This window comes from Tamandua tetradactyla, chromosome 10 (assembly GCF_023851605.1).
Source record: "Tamandua tetradactyla isolate mTamTet1 chromosome 10, mTamTet1.pri, whole genome shotgun sequence".
NCBI classification, from domain to species: domain Eukaryota; kingdom Metazoa; phylum Chordata; class Mammalia; order Pilosa; family Myrmecophagidae; genus Tamandua; species Tamandua tetradactyla.
This window is the reverse complement of record NC_135336.1, coordinates 60,541,414-60,560,634: the sequence shown is the minus strand read 5'-3', so window position 1 is coordinate 60,560,634 and position 19,221 is coordinate 60,541,414. Positions and strand designations below refer to the sequence as shown.

The 19,221-nt window shown below is 33.4% G+C and overlaps 1 protein-coding gene across 1 annotated transcript in view; it reads left to right on the top strand.

The window, feature by feature from the left end:
- CADM2 (cell adhesion molecule 2) overlaps nucleotides 1–4,198 on the top strand; it is a 171,687-nt gene extending 167,489 nt beyond the window's left edge. Inside the window, exons 6-7 of the mRNA XM_077117620.1 lie at nucleotides 1,836–1,961; nucleotides 2,706–4,198. Coding sequence (XP_076973735.1) covers nucleotides 1,836–1,961; nucleotides 2,706–2,824 — 245 coding nt within the window. The 3' untranslated portion in view covers nucleotides 2,825–4,198. The remainder of the gene's footprint in view (nucleotides 1–1,835; nucleotides 1,962–2,705) is intronic.
- Nucleotides 4,199–19,221: the final 15,023 nt, after the last annotated feature.

Here is a 19,221-nt window from a genome sequence, read left to right as displayed (position 1 = left end):
TCTCCCATTTGGAAATAAAAGAATGAAAAGGAAATGTGGAATATTCCTTAATTTCTAGCAGTTATGAAACCATACTAGTCTGGCATTAAGAAGTCCTTTCTCTCAGCAATACCTGTTGCTGCCAGAAGAAACCCTGATATTCTTCTGTTAATTTTACCCGCTGGAGAATTCAGCCTTATCAGTCATATACGATGGCCACATCTGAAATAGACGTGGAGTAATATGCCCTCAGTTGTGGCTACAGAGCTTTGGCAGACTTCTTGTCTTCAATGACTTTTGAAGTCTGGAGTTAGTTTGAAGTTTCAAACAGACTTTTTTTCTTTCCATTTGTCTTACCCATTTGTCCATAACTACACTCAAAGTTTTCGAGAAAACATAATTTCTGATCCTCATGTATTTATTTCCTTTCTCCTTCTCCTAGATCTCTCTCTTAAATTATTAGCACTTATTAAGGCGCTTAGCACCTATTAAGGTGCTATCTAAAACAATGAACACGGGAAGGAAGGCATTCTCAGTCTGGTTTTTGTCATTGGTCTGAGTCTTAATGGATTTTGTGATTGAGTTTCACCTGGTCCTTTCTCTTACTGGATGGCTTCTAAAAATATAGTTGATTTTCCAACCCTTTGTACACGTAAATTTTTGAGCTTGTTTTTTTTTTGATCTTTGCATTTTTTGAAAAATAGCCCTTCTTTACTGAACTCATTTCTCCCCTGTAATATGTTGCTAAAGGCAGAATGTGAAAGTATATTATTATCTTTTCCAACCACTTTTTCTCCAATCACAAGTTCAGTAGGTATTAAGTCCTCAGTGTTGAGTCTTGATCTTCTTCCTCCTCTCAACATTTGACAGAGTTGGTAAATATCCCCATCAAATATATCCGCCTCTTTGATCCACGATAGCACATGCTTCAGGCTCTCCTCCTACCTCAATGTTCTCTCCTTCTCAGCCTGCTTTGCTGGAAGGACTTTTTCATATTAGACTTGAAACATGGGAGTTCCCCGGAGAGCAGTTCTTAAACTATCTCCCTGTCTATGCACACTCTCTTAGGGAGTTCATCCATTCCCATGACTTTAAGTAATGCTAATATATTGATAATTCCCAAATTATTAACCCCAGCCCCAACCATTCACATAATGTAAATTCTATTTTAAAAATGGTACAAACATAACTCAGAAATATTGCAGGTTCAGTTCCAGAACACTGCCACAAAGAAAATGACACAATAAAGTGAGACACATGACATTTTTGGTTTCCCAGTGCATATAAAAGTTATATTTATACTATAGTGTAGTCTATTAAGAATGTGGTACCATTGTGTCTACAAAAACATGTACATACCTTAATTAAAATGTGACAGAGACAAAAAATGACCACGTTGTTGGAAAAATGGCACCAATAGATTTGCTTAACATAGAGTTGCCACAAACCTTCAATTTGTAAAAATGCAGTATCTGCGAAGCACAATAAAACAAGGTATGCTTGTAGAGTTGTGTTTGTTATGCAAGAATTTTTTTTCAGATGGAGGTTGGGGGAAAGAAATGCATATTGTTTATAATCATGCATGTATACCTGTTTATCCACTCTTTCCTTTAAATGTAAGCTCAATGACAGCAGTGATTGATCTATCAAATATTATATATACAGGTATCTTGCACATTATAGACAGTAAATATTTATTGAATGGTGGAATAGTGTAATGCACATTAATGCAATATTTTAGCAGAAATATTTTAACAGAAATATGCTAATTTAAAAAATAACTCATTCTAAGGCAGATATGTACTTTATGTCTAAATAGTACACTAACTGGAAAAATATTTCCCTTCCTTTTCTAGATCCCAATGCTCTGGCTGGCCAGACTGGTCCTGATCATGCTCTAATAGGAGGAATCGTGGCTGTAGTTGTCTTTGTCACACTGTGTTCTATATTCCTGCTTGGTCGATATCTGGCAAGACATAAAGGTGGGTGACCTTTAATGAAAGTACTCCTAACTTTGGCAACAAAATTTTGTCAACGTTAAGTTGCATCGTGAAATATTATGTGTGTTTGTGCATAAAATGGGGGGAAGGAACTAAATATTGACTTTCAGGGAATTCTTGATTATTTTACTCAACATTAAATTTGAATTAACTTAGGCAAACTAATATTTAGCTAATGGCCTAATGAAAAACAATAGTAGAAAATCTGTCATTTATCTCTAAGATTGAGATCCAATGATATATCAATGGTTTTTATCATAAATTTATAGATAAATCCATATTAGTGAGGAAAATATATGATGATTAGCAATGTTCCAGGTAGCAAACTATTGGTATAGTTCACTTTTAAATGCAGTTACCAAAATGAATGATGACACATTTGATGCAATCATTATCAACATCTTAACAAAGGACCCTGATTGCTCCAGCTGCATGCATCACATGTTCTCTATCCATCATTAAGGAAATAAAAATGACCCATTACCCATCCCAGTTTGTCTCCTGTCTCTAATTAAACTGCCCACAGCTTCACCCACAACACATACCTATGCACTGAAAGGAAGTGTGCAACTTTAGAAGAGTGACACGTATGGTTTATAATGCTTCAGAATTTATTCTAGCATATAGGAAATCTACCGTATGTACCTTCCTAAATGAACATAGCTTTAATGCTGCTTGTTTTACTAATCTCACAGAGCTAACATATTGTTCATCAAATATCCACAGGAACATATTTAACAAATGAAGCTAAAGGAGCTGAAGATGCACCGGATGCTGACACAGCCATTATCAATGCTGAAGGCAGCCAAGTTAATGCTGAAGAGAAAAAAGAATATTTCATTTAAATTCAGTCCAAGATTCTGAGTTTTACCTTCCAGGCTGGCTGCTGGAGAAAACTGACTCTCATCTTTCAGAATTCATTTCTACCACCTTCTGCTACTTTTATTAACTTCCATACTGTACGTCTATCAGTAGCCAGTGTATACCAACAATCAGCTGTTGAAAGCATCATTCTTTAATTACTATACCATCCATAATGCAGGACATTTCTTACTGCCTAAATTTCACACCATTGCTCTTTTAACATACAGTGCTTGAATATACAGCCTTAACAATGTTAATCATCTCCTTGGATCATGATATTGAATTGTTTTTATACATTGAAAAAATGGTATGCAGGATCCCTCTTCACTCCCATTTTTTCCCCCCATTTAATCATAGACCTTATCAGTTTGCCATTGGACAGCTTTCACAAGTAACAAGATTAGGTGAAGACCTAATGAGCTTAAGTTTAATTGAAGATTAGAGGTTTACAGACAACGTTTTCTGCAGGTCTATCTTTAGAAACAACATGTTTTGGAAATATATGCCCTAGAAAACACAAACTAAAAGCATTGTAGTATAGTTTCTGGAATGTTTGAGATTCTAGTGGTAAAGCTGTATCAATTTGCTATTTAAAAATATAGGATTTGATACAGGAGCCTTGTGTATGGATTACAATCGTGACATTTTATACAATTATATATACCCTATTATTAGGTTATTGTAGTTTCATTTACAAATAAATTGTTGCAAACATTTTTACTGCTTTGGTAATCACAAAGATTTCATTCATTTCTCTAATTTGATTCTGTAATTTATTTGCTCCATAAGGACTCACCTGCCTAAACAAACTGAAGTATCCATAGGGCACAATTTCAAGACATTTTAGTATCTGTATATAGTGCATATAAAAAATCCAATTAAACATTATTTGATACATATTTAACTTTTTTGGCTGTAGGTAATTCAGTCATAAGTAAGCATTTTCTAATGTCCATTATATCCCTTTAGATATTACTTAAACCAATATTATAAGTAGATAACATGTATTAGTATTTTTGTCTGTATGTCCTAGCACTGTTCAACAACAAATTTTTCTAGTTCGTGTTAATTTTTATTTGTTATACAATGGAAGCACAATGTTATAAGGAAAGGTAATTTTAAGCTAACAACCAGTGCACAGCCTCAGGTTTTAAATTACAACCACAGTTGAATAATAACCTAAAAATAAACTCCGTTTGCTAAAAATTTACAAATTTTAATTTGGCAGTTCCAGAGCTGCTTACCTATGTTGATTTGCCAAAAAGAAGTGTTAAAGGATATGTTTCTGTATAATGAACTAATTCTTTATATTAAATTCCTGTCTATGCATTTTGTGAGGTACAAAGTTATGAAACAGTGAGTGATAGAGAATTTCTGCCATGCTTTTAACTCCAAGGTGAAAGTCTCTTTCTCTGGATTATTTCTGAAATTGTGGTGTATTTAACCATTAAGAAATGCCGTATTCTTAAATATGACATAGAATCAATCTAAAGTCTTATTATTTGTTCTAGTAAAAACAATAATGTTAGACTAGTTCTCATAAAACTTGTTATATGCTAAAGAATAAAAATCCAGTTAGACAAAATTATGTTCCCATTCGCAAACATTGCACCTTTAACAAGAAAACAAATGTGATTATATTGTAGCTATATTTGTGATGTCTGAAAGCCTAATGGCCTATGGTTTTAAAAATAATATCTTGGAATTTATTTGGGGGGCATAAGAATGGTTGAGTAAGACATCATGTATTAATATCAAATGAAAGACAAGGGTGCTGTATCTTGGATTATTTATCAGAAAAGTATAAATCTTTTAAGGACAACACTAGAATTTTTTATTTGGTTTTTTTTTTGTTGTTGAAGCGTTTATCGTGTTGATTTCTTCCAAAAGAAAAAGGACGATGTCAGTCAAGCAGCACTTTTTTCAGAATATACAAAACATAAATAATATGATGTGGTTGAGTGTTAACATAATAAATCATATACAGTATGACATTTTAAGGAAATAAGTCTGCATTGATGTGATTGCATGCTTGTTTTTACAGTTCACTCCATACCATCTGTGGAAAAATGCAATAATATGTTAATATAGTATGGTAGTTTGAGAGAATCAGGTAGGTGCTACTAGACACATTGAAACTAGCTTAGGTTATAAACTGTTCATATCTTTCAATGCATAATCTTTAGAAAGACTCTACAAAGCAAATTTCATCCTGTTAGTACAAAATGGAAAGGTTCTTATTGCAGAAGCAAGTTATATAAACTGCATCATCAATTACTATTTAAGGCCTAATTTCAGGATGCACTTACAAATTGCTACTCTTCATCGATGCTATGTTTACATCCCTCTTCATTTTGTCTATATTCTACTTGGCTCCAACTGCTAAATTGTTACATAAATAACTCAATCATTATTTATAGCATTGTAAAATTAGAAATCCAAAACTCGGTGCATATCAAGATTTTTTTCTCTTTTAACCCTTAAGAGGACTATAAAAACTCATTAGGACTCTTATGACTTTAGCTGGAATATTCTAATTTATGGGCTCTAATAAAATATTTTACCAATACACTAAAGATAGACTTGAAGTATATATCATTTCCTGTTACTTAAAAAACATAGCATTTCCTATCTTTAAACTCACTTGATTTTTCACCAAACAAAGAAATAAATTATAGAAAATCTGGTCATTTTTGTCTCCAAATCACACACGCACACACACCAATAACATTCTAAGTGGGAACCATGTCAATTAAAATATCTGAATCGTGCACACTTGTGTACACATAAGCCAAATTCTATCTATGCTAAGTGGGCACAGTAGCTATGGAACTCAATGAAAGGACTGCACACAGACATACCCATCTAGTAGAATATGGAACATTATTCTTTACCAAAAGTAGCTATTCTCTGCCAGTGTACTGTTTACAGTGTAAATTGGTTGTCCTCCATCAAAAAATTGTGAACATCATTCTTCTGTTCCTTTTTTCCATTTTCGAATGTCCTAGATGAAATGATTGTCACAACCAGGAATAAAAAGGAAAGTTTGTGAGTGCAAGAAAAAAGAGAGCATGAGCAGAGTACTGATGGTGTGCGTGTTCGTGTGTGTCTGTATATGCGTGTGCATGTGACAGAGAGAGAGAGAGGGAGGGAGGGATTTCAACTTGTTTTCTTTTACCTGTGAATTTAAGAAGCAGTTTAAGGAACCTGATATTGGAGTTTAATTTAAAACTGGATGATCTCATTGATTCAAGATGCTTAAATCATGCATTAAAACCCAATAAAAATAGAGAAAGAAAACTAATTTTCCTAAATATGGCAAAGTTAACACCTCATTTATTTTTATTTCTCTGTAAAAATATAAATATCTCAATTAGAAGAAGGGACAGGCTCACTTGTAATTATGTACTCATGATTGTAACAGCATTGAGATTCCATGTACGCACGTGTACAGCAGCTCTCTGACAGTGATGGTTCTTCCATGTAACATAGCGGTTATCGTGTAATTTAGTGCCACTTATTGCAAAGTGTTACCAAGGGGAACATTTGCAGTTTACTTTTACTTTTCTCTTTGGATGTAAAGATAATTTAATGGATGAGAAATATGGAATTCCACATTACCTTTTTATTGTGGAGAAAATGCAAAACCCCACATCTTATTGAAACTTCCCCATTATATTGCTAACTTCTTAGAGCCCTTTAAAATTGCCCAGTATTCTCTGCCTTTGCAAATAGTCATCTATGATGAATATACCAGAACAAAAAAAACCCAGCAATCCCAGCTAAAACAAATGATACATCCGATAAGAATTACTGATGAGTAATGCTTTTTATTAAGTGGCACAAAGTACACACTAAAAACTATGCAAAAATATAGGTAACTAGTGTACTTACATGTAAGTATCTTGTACTTGCTGTGTATGGATGTTGGAAACCCATGTAATTATAATATGCATTTTGAATATTGGAAAAGAGGAAATATTAGTGTAGATAAAAGAATTTGTTTTGAAATGTACACCGGCAATATTGAAGTATACTCAGTGCAATATCTGCAATACTATTGCTGGGATACTTTATGCAAAGGGAATTTGAAGAACTCTTCAACAAGATCAAGAGGTTACTAATCTTAATGCCCACATACTAAAGCATTGATTAAAACACATAACTGGCTCAACAATAAGACAAGATATTCTTACTTAAATACTAATGTGATACAATTAAATTATCATTTGGTTTAATATTTTAGCATTACTGAAGAGAAATAAATAACCTGAGTTTTAAATTTTGATTTAGATCTAATTGAATTTGGCATTCTTTAACTTTCTTTGAAATGTGTGCATTTTTTAAGGAATTGCATTACTTTCATAAGTATAAACTTCCTTAATCTTAGAACATAGGATAACTTTAACAGCTAAAGCCATTTTTTCTTTGAAATGTGGGTATTCTTTAATGGATCATATTACTTTTATAATAAGTATAAACATCATCAATCATAGAACATAGGATATCTTTAAAAGTCAAAGTCATTTTTTTCCTAGTGGAAATATTTTATGTATTTTTTTCTTTTTCTTTCTTTTTTTTTTATCTCTCCCTATTCTACCCCAAACATGCCCTTTGCAATTATACCCTTCCAAAGGCAATGGATTGAAAGTAGCAAGATAGTAAAGAAAGTTAAAGGGGACAAAATATGACAATGGGTTCTGAACTCATTTTATCAGCATTTTTATGTATTGAGATTAATATTGAATGCAATAGTTATTGGATATAACTGGTAAGTTCTCTGCCATGCATACTTACAATAATCCTTCTACCTCTCACTTTTAACATGGGCTATGATACTTCAATATAAATAGAGGAAATAATTATTTACAAGATATCCCAGGCAGCATTCCTTGGGGACTGTCATAAGAGTAGTCCCTGCACTCCCTGGGAAATCTCAAAAGCCAACTTCCTTTAGTGTATTTAACAATGTCTGGGTCTGTATTTGTTTTTCCTTTTCTATCATTACCTTTTCTTATGGGCAAAATAAGACAACTTTATAAAAATAGATCTTTTCATGCCTATTGAATATTTCGATGTAATATAATTGTGTTGACTTTTAAAAATAATTTAAATGGCAACACCTTGCAGTCCAATCTGATATTTTATTTATTTTTCAAAATGTGACTTCTTATAAATTAATTGTGTGTTTTGTAAGTAAAAATCATGCATATGATTTATTTTCCCAAGAAGTGTTATCTATGTGGACAAAATTTTAAGTTATTTGAAAACTGCCTCCTGAGTAACAAATAGTCCCTGACTATTGCAAAGCATTGCCTCAAATGCCCACTTTACTTTGTCTACATAGATATAATGTGAACTTTTCAAATGATGTAATTTAATTATCCTAAAAGGAAATGGCATTTTAAAAGCAGAGTTTCCTCTAGGAAAAAAAGATACATGAAAATTGTGATGGTGAATTTATAAACTATGATTAAAGTTGACGTGAGATGTTTCTATATTATGTGGTTATGTTGCAAATGATATTTGGTCTAATCTTTACCACCATTTCCATATATATATATATATATATATATATATATATATTAGTTACAAGAAATGTATAATTATTTAGGAGAGAGTGGACCCAAATGTGAAAAATATGTAAAGAAAAAAAATACTATTTTCCCCTATAAAATATACTCTATATTTCAAAAGAAGACAAGTTAAAAGATATTTGAAGATTGCAGGGGCAAAAGAAAAACCTACCAGGGCTCAGCACTTAAGCACTTTTCCCACATCCAGGGTCAGAGCAGCAGTGATTCCTATACGGACTTTTAAGTGCGGTATGAAATGCAACATTACACTTATCTTACACACAGTACTGTCAAACCTCAAATGCTTTCTTTCTCCAAATGCTTTTTCCTTGTACATGATACTAGTAGACACTTTTCTCTTTATACTTGCTGATAGTGAAAGTTATACGCAATAAAATATTTGATGGCTGGAAGTAGTGGTCACCAATTGGTTGAAAAAAAAAACTATGAAATGTAAACTGAATTGTTATATCTTTTTTTTTTTTTTGCTTTTTTCTGTGTTTCTAATGTGTTGAATGATGCTCATGGATAGAAAGAAAAATAATTTAGAACTTTTTCAAAATAGGACTCTTTCTCCTTACAAATGTAAAAAAGTTTAATCTTTTTACAAATTCATTTAACTGTACCTGCTGTACTTATTGTAGATTCAATGATGCAGTTAAGTAGTAACCCAAGGATTTATGGGTTTGGGATTTACTGACCTATTTTCTTCATATTTAGTTCATATCTATATTTGTGAATTGGTTGTTTAGCTTTTCATTCAACCAAACGATATTCCCTCAAGAAAGCTCCATTTTTATCATAAATATTTCAACATGACCAATATTGGAAGAAGTCTGCCATGTCCATGATAAAAAGAATTTACGTTCGTTTCCCTTTGCCTGCCCATGTAAAAAAAAAAAAAAAAAAAAAAAGAGAGAGAATTTAAGACTTATCTCTGAAATGGTAAACGGAAATGCAGGTGTTTCCCAGTAATATAGCTTCAAAAATTAAATATTCTATTTATATGACATGAAATTCATAACTTTTGGAAGGGTATATTTATGACAGCATAAAAGTAAATTCTGTGCTGTAAATGTGATCTACTGAAATTAAACCTATTGCACAGAAGATAAAGAAACACAATTATTGAATCTACTTTTGTCATTAATATTTTCAAGAAACAAAATGCATATTGTAATATTAGGTACATGACACTTGCATGTTGATATGCCTATATACTTACAAAGTATTCAATGTGTACTTAGTGACTCTTAACATATGTCATGTACAACTCTTATAAACATTCTTACAGGGTTCCCATTTGCACTTCATCTTTCAGTAAAGTCTTGTCAGAAAAAAATGTCTGATAAACATTGAAAAAATAAAATTTGAATTTTAGTTATCTGTTGGACATTACTGAATTGTCTATTCATTTAGTTGATTTTCTTAGACTTTATGCAGACATTGAAAGATGGAACTTTCTTTTCCCACTGATGGGATATAAAACATAATACAAAAACATATTTCTTTATGCCAAACACATACTTTTGAATACTTTTATTCAACTGCATACATTATCCATTCATTTTAAAATTCTTCAATGATGCCCATTTTTCTTGTAAATTTCCAAATGGAAGTTTTAAAAATTAATCAATGGTAAAATAAATGTTGTCTTATTTGTAAAATATTTAACAATTAGTCCTTGGAATATATGAACCTTGTAATATGCTGACTAAGGGTAAAACGTATTGCTGTCTTTGGGAAATTTGCTTGAGAACGCCAAAATTTCAAAACTCTAAGAGGTAATTTTGCATTCGCTTATGTGCATTTACTAAGGTTGACTAGGAACAGAAGCAAAAATACCTAAACCTATTTTTTTTTTTTAATTTTCACACTCTAACCAGTATTATATATTTCAACTACCTAAGATAATGCAATTAATAATATATCCATTCTAAGCTTATGCCAATAAGGTTTTGAGATAAGCTTTTAAATTTATGGAAGATTTTCTTTGTGTCTTTGGAAGTTCACTTACCATAAAGTATTTTATAGTCTACTTTAATAACAGATTTTGTTATACAGGGTAAGCCAAAGGCTGTACAAGAATTAGTGTCATTGGGTCTGATATTTGTGTTAGACCATGAAATATTCCATTAAAATTTATCTGTAAATACAAGGCAAGATTTTGTATCTGGTTTATTTTATTATGTAACAATTATCTTATTTTTTAATTTATTTTTCCCTGGCAAAAGAAGTACTGGGATTCACTTAAGGGAACTTGGTACTGAAAAAAAAATAGCAGATTTAGCACATTCTAAAAAAAATGTGATGATATTTGAAGCAACACATCCACAGACATGGATTTCCTTTTCCTTCATTTTTTTTATTTTTCTATTTACATTAATAAAAAATATCCACTCTTATTCAACATGGCACACATGCATCCTAGTTAAATCAACAGTATTTTCGTAATGACAATTCTCGTTTCAAAATAGTCCATGACTTTTTTTTTTAGCAAGAAGGCATACTAAAAAGTCTATGCCATATGGTTAAATAACAAATAATGGCTAGCCTAGGTGTTCTTAATTAATAACAATTAAGAATTGAGTAATGCTATACAGTGCATAAGGGGAGTTTTCATTATAAGGCATCCTGGGATAATGGTAAAAATAGTAGTATGCTTCCTTAAAACTACAGAAAGTTCCAAGAAATGTTTAGTTTTGTTAAAAAATTTCAAACCATACTAAACTGTTCTGTGAAAATTAAGGATTTTTTAAATGTTATGCTAATTCTTAAAATGCAATGTTATTGAGATATAGTCACATACCGTATAATCATCCCAAGTATGCAAACAATGGTTCACAGTATCATAAAGTTGTGCATTCATCACCACAATCAATTTTTGAACATTTTCATAACTTCAAAAATTAAAATTAAAATTAAAAAGAACACCCAAAACATCCCATGCCACTTATTTCCCCCTATTATTGTCTTTATTTTCTTATTCATCTGTCTATACACTGTTTAAAGGAGGTGTCAATCACACAAGTTTCATAATCATATGGTCACGCCATAAAAGTTATATAGTCATCTTCAAGAATCCAGGCTATTGGATTGCAGTTTAACAATTTCAGGCATTTCCTTCCAGCTATTCTAATGCACTAAAAACTAAAAAGAATACTTACACAATGTATAAGAATAATCTCCAGAATGACCTCTCGACTCTATTTAAAATCTCTCAGCTGCTGAAACTTTATTTGGTTTCATTTCTCTTTCCCCTTTGGTCAAGAAGCCTTTCTCAATTCCATGGTACCAGGACTGGGCTCATGCCCCCGGAGTCACGTCTCACATAAGGGGTAGGGTTGTGAGTTCAACTGAAGTGTTGACTTAGAGAAAGGCCACATATGAGCAACAAAAGAATTTCTATGGGGGTGACTCAGGTATAGTTATACCTCCTCCTTTGCAAGAATGTTTCATAAAGGCAAGTCCCAAGATCGAGGGTTTGTTCTGTTAAATTGGTACTCCCAAATGCTTGTGAGAATATCAGGAATGTGATTAAATTTACCACATTTTCCCCCAGTCCTTAGGGGACTTTGCTAATACTTCTTTTTTTTTTTTTTTCTGCCCATTTAACTCTGGGATGTATCCGGGCATCAGACTAACCTGCACAAACCAACAAGATCTTGCTACCTACTCAAGGTCCCATGCAATTATGGTGTTCAAATAAACCGACCATACAGGCTAAATTAGATAATCTGTTACAGAAAATATAAATTTTGCATCAATTAAAACATCTCTTCCATTGATATCACAAAGAAGTTAAAGTTTTAAAACACGATCAAGGGCAGGCAATGGTGGCACAGTGGTGAAGTTCTCACCTGCATGCTGGAGACCTGGTTTGTTTCTCTGTGCCTGCCCATGCAAAAAAAAAAAAAAAAAAAACACAGTCAATATCATCCATTACCACTTAGTCTGACTTACATTAGCCCTAACAACATCAGCTTTATTCACATCTCTAATTGAAATCTGATCTCTTTTTCAGCTTTTAAACAGTTGCTTATGGGGTTATGCTGACTTTCAGTGGCAGAACTCCAGCTCTGAGTTTCAGGTGTCACACAAATACATGAATTTCCAAGGAACGACCAGGTTGTACTCAGGGCTCTGCCATCTCAGAATTTAAAAATAACTGTTACAACACAGGAATAGATGTGACTGCTGTAAGAACTTACAGTCTAGCAATCTTTACAATAAATCTTTCTCTGTTAACCTATGCTCTTGAGCTCAATTCTTAAAGTTTGTGCATTATAATTAGTCCATATCAGTGAGAGGTTATAATGTTTAACTTTTCATTTTTGGCTTATTTCACTCAACATATGTCCTCAAGTTTTATTTACCTAGTTGCATGCCTCATAACTTCATTCCTTCATTCCAGCTGCTCAATAGTCCATTGTGTGTGTGTATATATATATATATATATATATATATATATATATATATATGCCAGTTGATGTATCCTTAGGTCACCTCCATCCATTGCAAATCATGAATACTGTCGCCATAAACACCAGTGTGGAAATGTCTATTCCTGTCCCTACTTTCAGTTCTTTCAAGTTTATGCACAATAATAGGGTTTCAGAATCATGTGACAACCCTATACTTAGCATCCTTTGGAACCACCATGTTGCCCTCCAGGGGGTCTCCATTATTCTACTTTCCTAGTAACAGTGAATAGGTGCATCTCTCTCTCCAAATTTTCTCCAGCACTTTTAATTTATGCTTATTTTTTTAAATAACTTATTCACACCCTATACAGTTCATCCTAAGTAAACAAGCAAGGGTCCCAAGTATAATCACATAGGTATGCATTCATGTCCACATTCTATCTGAAGACAGTTCCATTTCTTTCACAAAGCATGGAGAGGGAAAAAAAGAAGAAAAAATAAATAAAAAACAAAACAAAAAAAAGAATCCCATCCCCATTCCATATAGCCCCCTCTTATTGACTTTTATTATTAGTATATGGCCTTTGCTACACTTAAGGGAAACGTTTTACAATGTTATTGTTAAATAAACACCCTAGTTTGCATTGATTATATCTTTTCATATACTATTCCATTTTCAACACCTCGTGGAGTTGACATTCATTCTCCTTCATGTAAAAATATTCTTATATTTGTACCTTTACTTACCATCATTGTCCACTCCAGGTTTTGCTAAGTTATACAGGCCCAGTCTTTATCTTCTATCTTTCCTTCTGGTATATTCAATGTCCTCAGCCTTCCTCTGTAACCATACTCATACTCAACTTTGCTAAGTGCACTTACAATATTGTGCTATGATCAAAGGATCCATTTCTGGACCTTTACAATCAATTCTGTTGAACATTTTGTACTCCTTCAACATGAAATGTCCAATCTTAACCCTCTTTCTATCTCATGATAAACTGTTCTCAACTTTAACTCTCAAAGTTTTCTCATTAATATTAGTTCATATTAGTGAGACTGTATTGCTTTTGTTCTTTTGCTTCTGGCTAATTTCACTCAACACAATGTTCTCAAGTTTCATCCACATTGTTGCATGTATCATGATTTTATTTTGTCTTACAGCTGTGTAATATCCCATTCTATGCATATACTACAGTTTGTTTATCCACTCATCCATTGATAGAAATTTGGGCTGTTTCCATCTCTTGGCAATCTTGGATAATGCAACTGTAAACGTTGGTGTAACAAATGTCCATTAATGTGACTGCCTTCAATCCCTCTGAATATATACCTAGTAATGATATTGCTGGATCATATGGCAATTCTGTAATTAGCTTCCTGAGAAACCGCCAGGCTGCCTTCCAGAGCAGTTGTACCATATACACCAACAAGGAATAAGCATGTCTTTTTCTCCACATCCTCTCCAGCACTTGTAATTTTCTGGATTTTTGATAATGGCCATTCTAGTAGGTGTGAGATGATAACTCATTGTGGTTTCATTTACAACCAGTGAAGTTGATCATCTTTTCATATTTTTCTAAGCTGTCCATATCTTTTGTCCATTTTTAACTGGATTGTCTTTTGTTGTTGAGTTGTATCTATTTCTTCTTTCATTACTCGCACTTCAGGTGTAAAGTCTAGGAAACCACCACACATCAGAAGATCCCTAAGATATTTCCCCACATTGTCTTCTAAAAATTGTATGTCCTTAGCTCTAATGATTATGACTTTGATCCATTTTGAGTTAATTTTAGTATACATTGTGAGATAGGGGTCCTTTTTCATTCTTTGGATATGGATATCCCATTCTCTAGGCACCATTTATAGAAGAGGCTGCTCTGTCCCAGTTCAGTTGACTTGACTGCCTTATCAAGTATCAATTGTTCATAATTGAGATGATCTATTTCTGAGAACTCAGTTCGATTCCATTGGTCAATACATCTATCTTTATGCTACTACTATGAGGTTTTGACCACTGATAGCTTCATAATATGCTTTAAAGTCATGTATGTGAGATCTCCTATTTCATTCTTTTCTCTCAAGATATTTTTAGCTATTAGGGGCACACTGCCCTTACAAATAAATTTTCAATTTCTGCATAGTAAGTTGTTGGGATTTTAATTGGTATTACATTGAATCTATCAATCAGTTTGAGTGAAATTTGACATCTTAGCTACATTTATTCTTCCAGTGCATGAACACAAAATGCCCTTCCATTTGTTCAGGTCTTCCTGATTTGTTTTAGCAATTTCTTGCAGGTTTCTGGGTATAGTCTTTTATAGCCTTGGTTAAATTTATTCCTAAATATTTGTTTCTTTTGGTCGGTACTGTGAATGAATTTTTTTTCTTCATTTCCTCCTCAGATTGCTCATCACCAGAGTATAGAAGCACTACTGATTTTGAAGTGTTGGTCTTGTCCCCCGTCATTTCATGTACTCACTGATTAACTGTAACAGTTTTACTGTAGATTTTTGGGATTTTTTGACGTATAATGTCATGTCATCTGCAAACAGTGAAATTTTCACTTCTTCCTTTCCAGCTGGAGGTCTTTTATATCTTTTTCTTGCCTAATTGTTTCAGAACTCCCCCGGGACAATGTTGAATAACAATGGTGAAAGTTGTCTTGTTCCTGATCTTAGAAGGAAACTTTCAGTCTTTGCCACTGAGGATGATGTTATCTGTGGGTTTTTCATATATTCTCTTTATCATGTTGAGGAAGTCCCCTTCTATTCCTATCCTTTGAAGTGTTCTCATCAAGAAAGAATGTTGAATTTTGTCAAATGCCTTTTCTGCATCAATGGAGTTGATCATATGGTTTTCTACTTTGATTTATTGATATGGTGTATTACATTAACTGATTTTCTTGTGGTGAATCAGTCTTGCATACCTGAAATAAATCCCACTTGGTTATTGTTCTAGACTACTAGCTGCTGGAATGAAACACGCCAGTGACGGATTGGCTTTCAATAAAAGAGAATTTATTTAGTTAACATATGGTTCTTCAGAGGAAAGGCAGCTAACTTTTGACTGAGGTTCTTTCTTACATGGGAAGGCACAATGCAATCTCTGCTGGCCTTCTCTCCAGTCGCCTGAGTTCCAATAACTTTCTCTGGGGTGATTCCTTTCTGCATCTCCAAAGGCCTGGGCTGAGCTATGAGTGCCAAGATGAGGTAGGCTGCTGCTTGGGCTGTGCAAGCTCTCTCATTTAAGCACCAGCCAATTAAGTCAAAAAACATCATTCATTGCAGCAGGCATGCCTCCTAGCCGACTGCAGATGTAATCAGCAACAGATGAGGTTCACATGCCATTGGCTCATGTCCATAGCAATAGAACTAGGCACCTTCACCTGACCAAGTTGACACCTGAACCTAACTCACAGTCATGGGGTATTCATGCTTTTATAAGAAGTGAGTCATTTAATCTAAATTGTCTAGTTTGTTAGCATATTTTTACTCATAGCACCTTTCAATTATTTCCTTTGTTTCTGCAGGGTCAGGAGTTATATCCCCTTTCCCATTTTTTATTCTATTTATTTTCATCCTCCTTTTCTATTTTGTCATCCTAACTAGGATCAATTGATTTTATTGAATTTTGCAAAGAACCAAATACTGGATTTGTTGATTCTCTCTATTGATTTCATGTTCTCAATTTCATTAATTTCTGCTCTAATATTTGCTATTTCTTTCCTTCTCTTTGCTTTGGGTTTAGTTTGCTGTTCTTTCTCTAGTTTCTCCAAGTGAATAGTTAATTCCTTGATTGTTGCTCTTTCTTCCTTTCTAATATAGGCATTTAGGGAAATAAATTTCCCTCTCAGCACTGCCTTTTGCTGTGTCCTATGTTTCATTTTTCCCCATAAGTTTTTATATATTGTGTTTTGATTTTCATTTTCCTCGAGGTATTTACTGATTTCTCTTGTAATTTCTGGCTTAATCCCTGGTTGTTTAAGAGTGTGTTGTTTAGCTTCCATATATTTGTGAATTTTCCAGCCTTCTGCCTGTTATTGATTTCCAACTTCATTCCATCATATATGAGAAAATATTTTGTATAACTTCAATCTATTTAAATTTATTGAGACTTGCTTTGTTACCTTCATGTGATCTGCCCCAGAGAATCATCCATGAGCTTTAAGAAAAATGTTTATTCTGCTGTTGTGGTGTATAACGTTCTACAAATGTCTGTTAACTTTAGTTCATTAATCATAATATTAAAAATCTGTTTCTTTATTGATCCTCTGTCTAGATGTTCTATCCATTGAGAAAAGCGTATTAAAGTCTCCAACTATTATTGTAGAGGTATCTACTTCTCCCTTTAGAGTTGTCAGTGTGTGTCTCATGTATTTTGGGAAAGTCTGGCTTGATGGCTATTTATGATTGTTATGTCTTCTTGAAGAATTGTCCCTTTTATTGATACATAGTCTTCTTCTTTGTCTCATTTAATTATTTTATATTTGAAGTCTCATATCCTCTCTCTTTTCTGGTTGCTGTTTGTGTGAAATATCATTTCCTAACTTGTCACTTTCAATCTATTTTTCTTCTTGTGTCAAAAGTGAATCTCTTGTAAACAGCAGCTAAATGAGTCCTGTGTTTTATCCTTTCTTCCAGTCTATGACTTTTGATTGGGGTGTTTAATCCATTAACATTTGATGTCAATGTAAAAGCAGTACTTTTACCATTTTGTCTTTTGAAAGTTTTTGCCATATCTTATTTTTTCTCTCATTTTATCATTACTGATAGCCTTCATTTCTACACCCTTCTCTAAACCTCCCTCTCCTGTCTTTTCAAATCTTCCTTAATGCTCCCTTTAACATTTCTTTTAGAGCAGGTCTCTTGACCACAAATCTCTCAGTGTTTGATTGAAAATATTTTAAACTCCCCCTCATTTTTGAAGAATGGTTTTGCTGGATATAGAATTCTTGGTTGGAAGTTTTTCTTTTTCTATGCCTGTATGTTTCTGCTGAAAAATCTGTACCTAGTCTGATTGGGCTTCCCTTGTATCTGATGGATCACTTTTCTTTTGCTGCTTTCAGAATTCTGCCATTGTCTTTGACATTTGACAATCTGGTTACTAAGTGCCTTGGAATAGGTCTATTTAGATCTATTCTGTATGGGGTAATCTGTGCTTTTTAGGTCTGTCTTTCATTTTATGTCTTTCATAATAAATGGGAAATTTTCAGTGATGATTTCTTCTATTATGCTTTCTGCCCCTTTTTACTTTCTCTTCTTTTTCTGGGACATAACATGTATGTTCATGTACTTCATGTTGTCATTGAATTCCCTGAGACTCTGGTCATATTTTTCCATTCTTTTCCCTATTCCTTTTTTTGTGTGTAGAATTTCAGATGTCCTGCCTCCAGTTCACAAATCCTTTCTGCTGTCTCTTCAAATCTGCTTTTGTAAGTCTCTATTGTGTTTCTCATCTTTTCTATTGTGCCTTTCATTCCCATAAGTTCTGCTATTTGTTTTTTCAAGCTCTTGAGTTCTTCTTTATGGTCACCTAATGTCTTATGTCTTTAATCTCTTTTGTCATGTCTTCTCTCAAGTCATTGTATTGATTTTTAATTTGATTTAGCATGCTTTCTTGAACATCTTTATTTTGTTGTTTCAACTTCTGTATCTTGTTTGAAGTGTTAGTTTGTCCTTAGACTGGGCCATATCATCATTTTTTCTAGTATGACTCACAGTTTTTTTGCTGGTGTCTAGGCATGTGATTTCTTTGATTAGTTTATTCTGGAAGTCATTTTCACTCTTTCACCTAGGGTTTTCTTGTTAATTGATTGTGTTCTCTATAAATTTTATGGCACTCAGTTCAAATTATTCTAGACCTCCAGCATAGCTTCTGTTGAACTGATAAAATTTTTCAGCTCTTGTTTTTCTGGTTCTTGCCCTGCCTGTATGGAACTTTCTTTTTTTTTTTTTTTTTTAAGAAGTTCTCTCCAAATATGATCAACTCCAAAGAGATTTTCCCAGATAAGACAAACTTATGTCTCAGGAGGAGGGTGTAATCAGTGTCAAGTTTCCCTGAGGATGATATCCAGCAGGTTGTCAGTCATTCATGTAAAGTCTTTTGACTTTATGCTTTTCCTATCCTGCTGAGCAGGTGCCACCTGCCAGCCTGCAGCTCCCCACTTGCATAAACTACTGTTGTGCTTTTAATTCTCAGTAGACCTTGTTTGTGCCAGCAGCAAGGTTGAGACAGAGGTTGAGGTAGAAGACAAGCTTGGGCTGTTTGTTTTCCAGCCCTTGGGGCCTGAATTCTCTGAATAAGAACTATCTCTTGAGCTGGGCCCTGCTCTACCCTCTCACCTTTTCTTGGGAAGATATGCCCTTTAGGGAATTA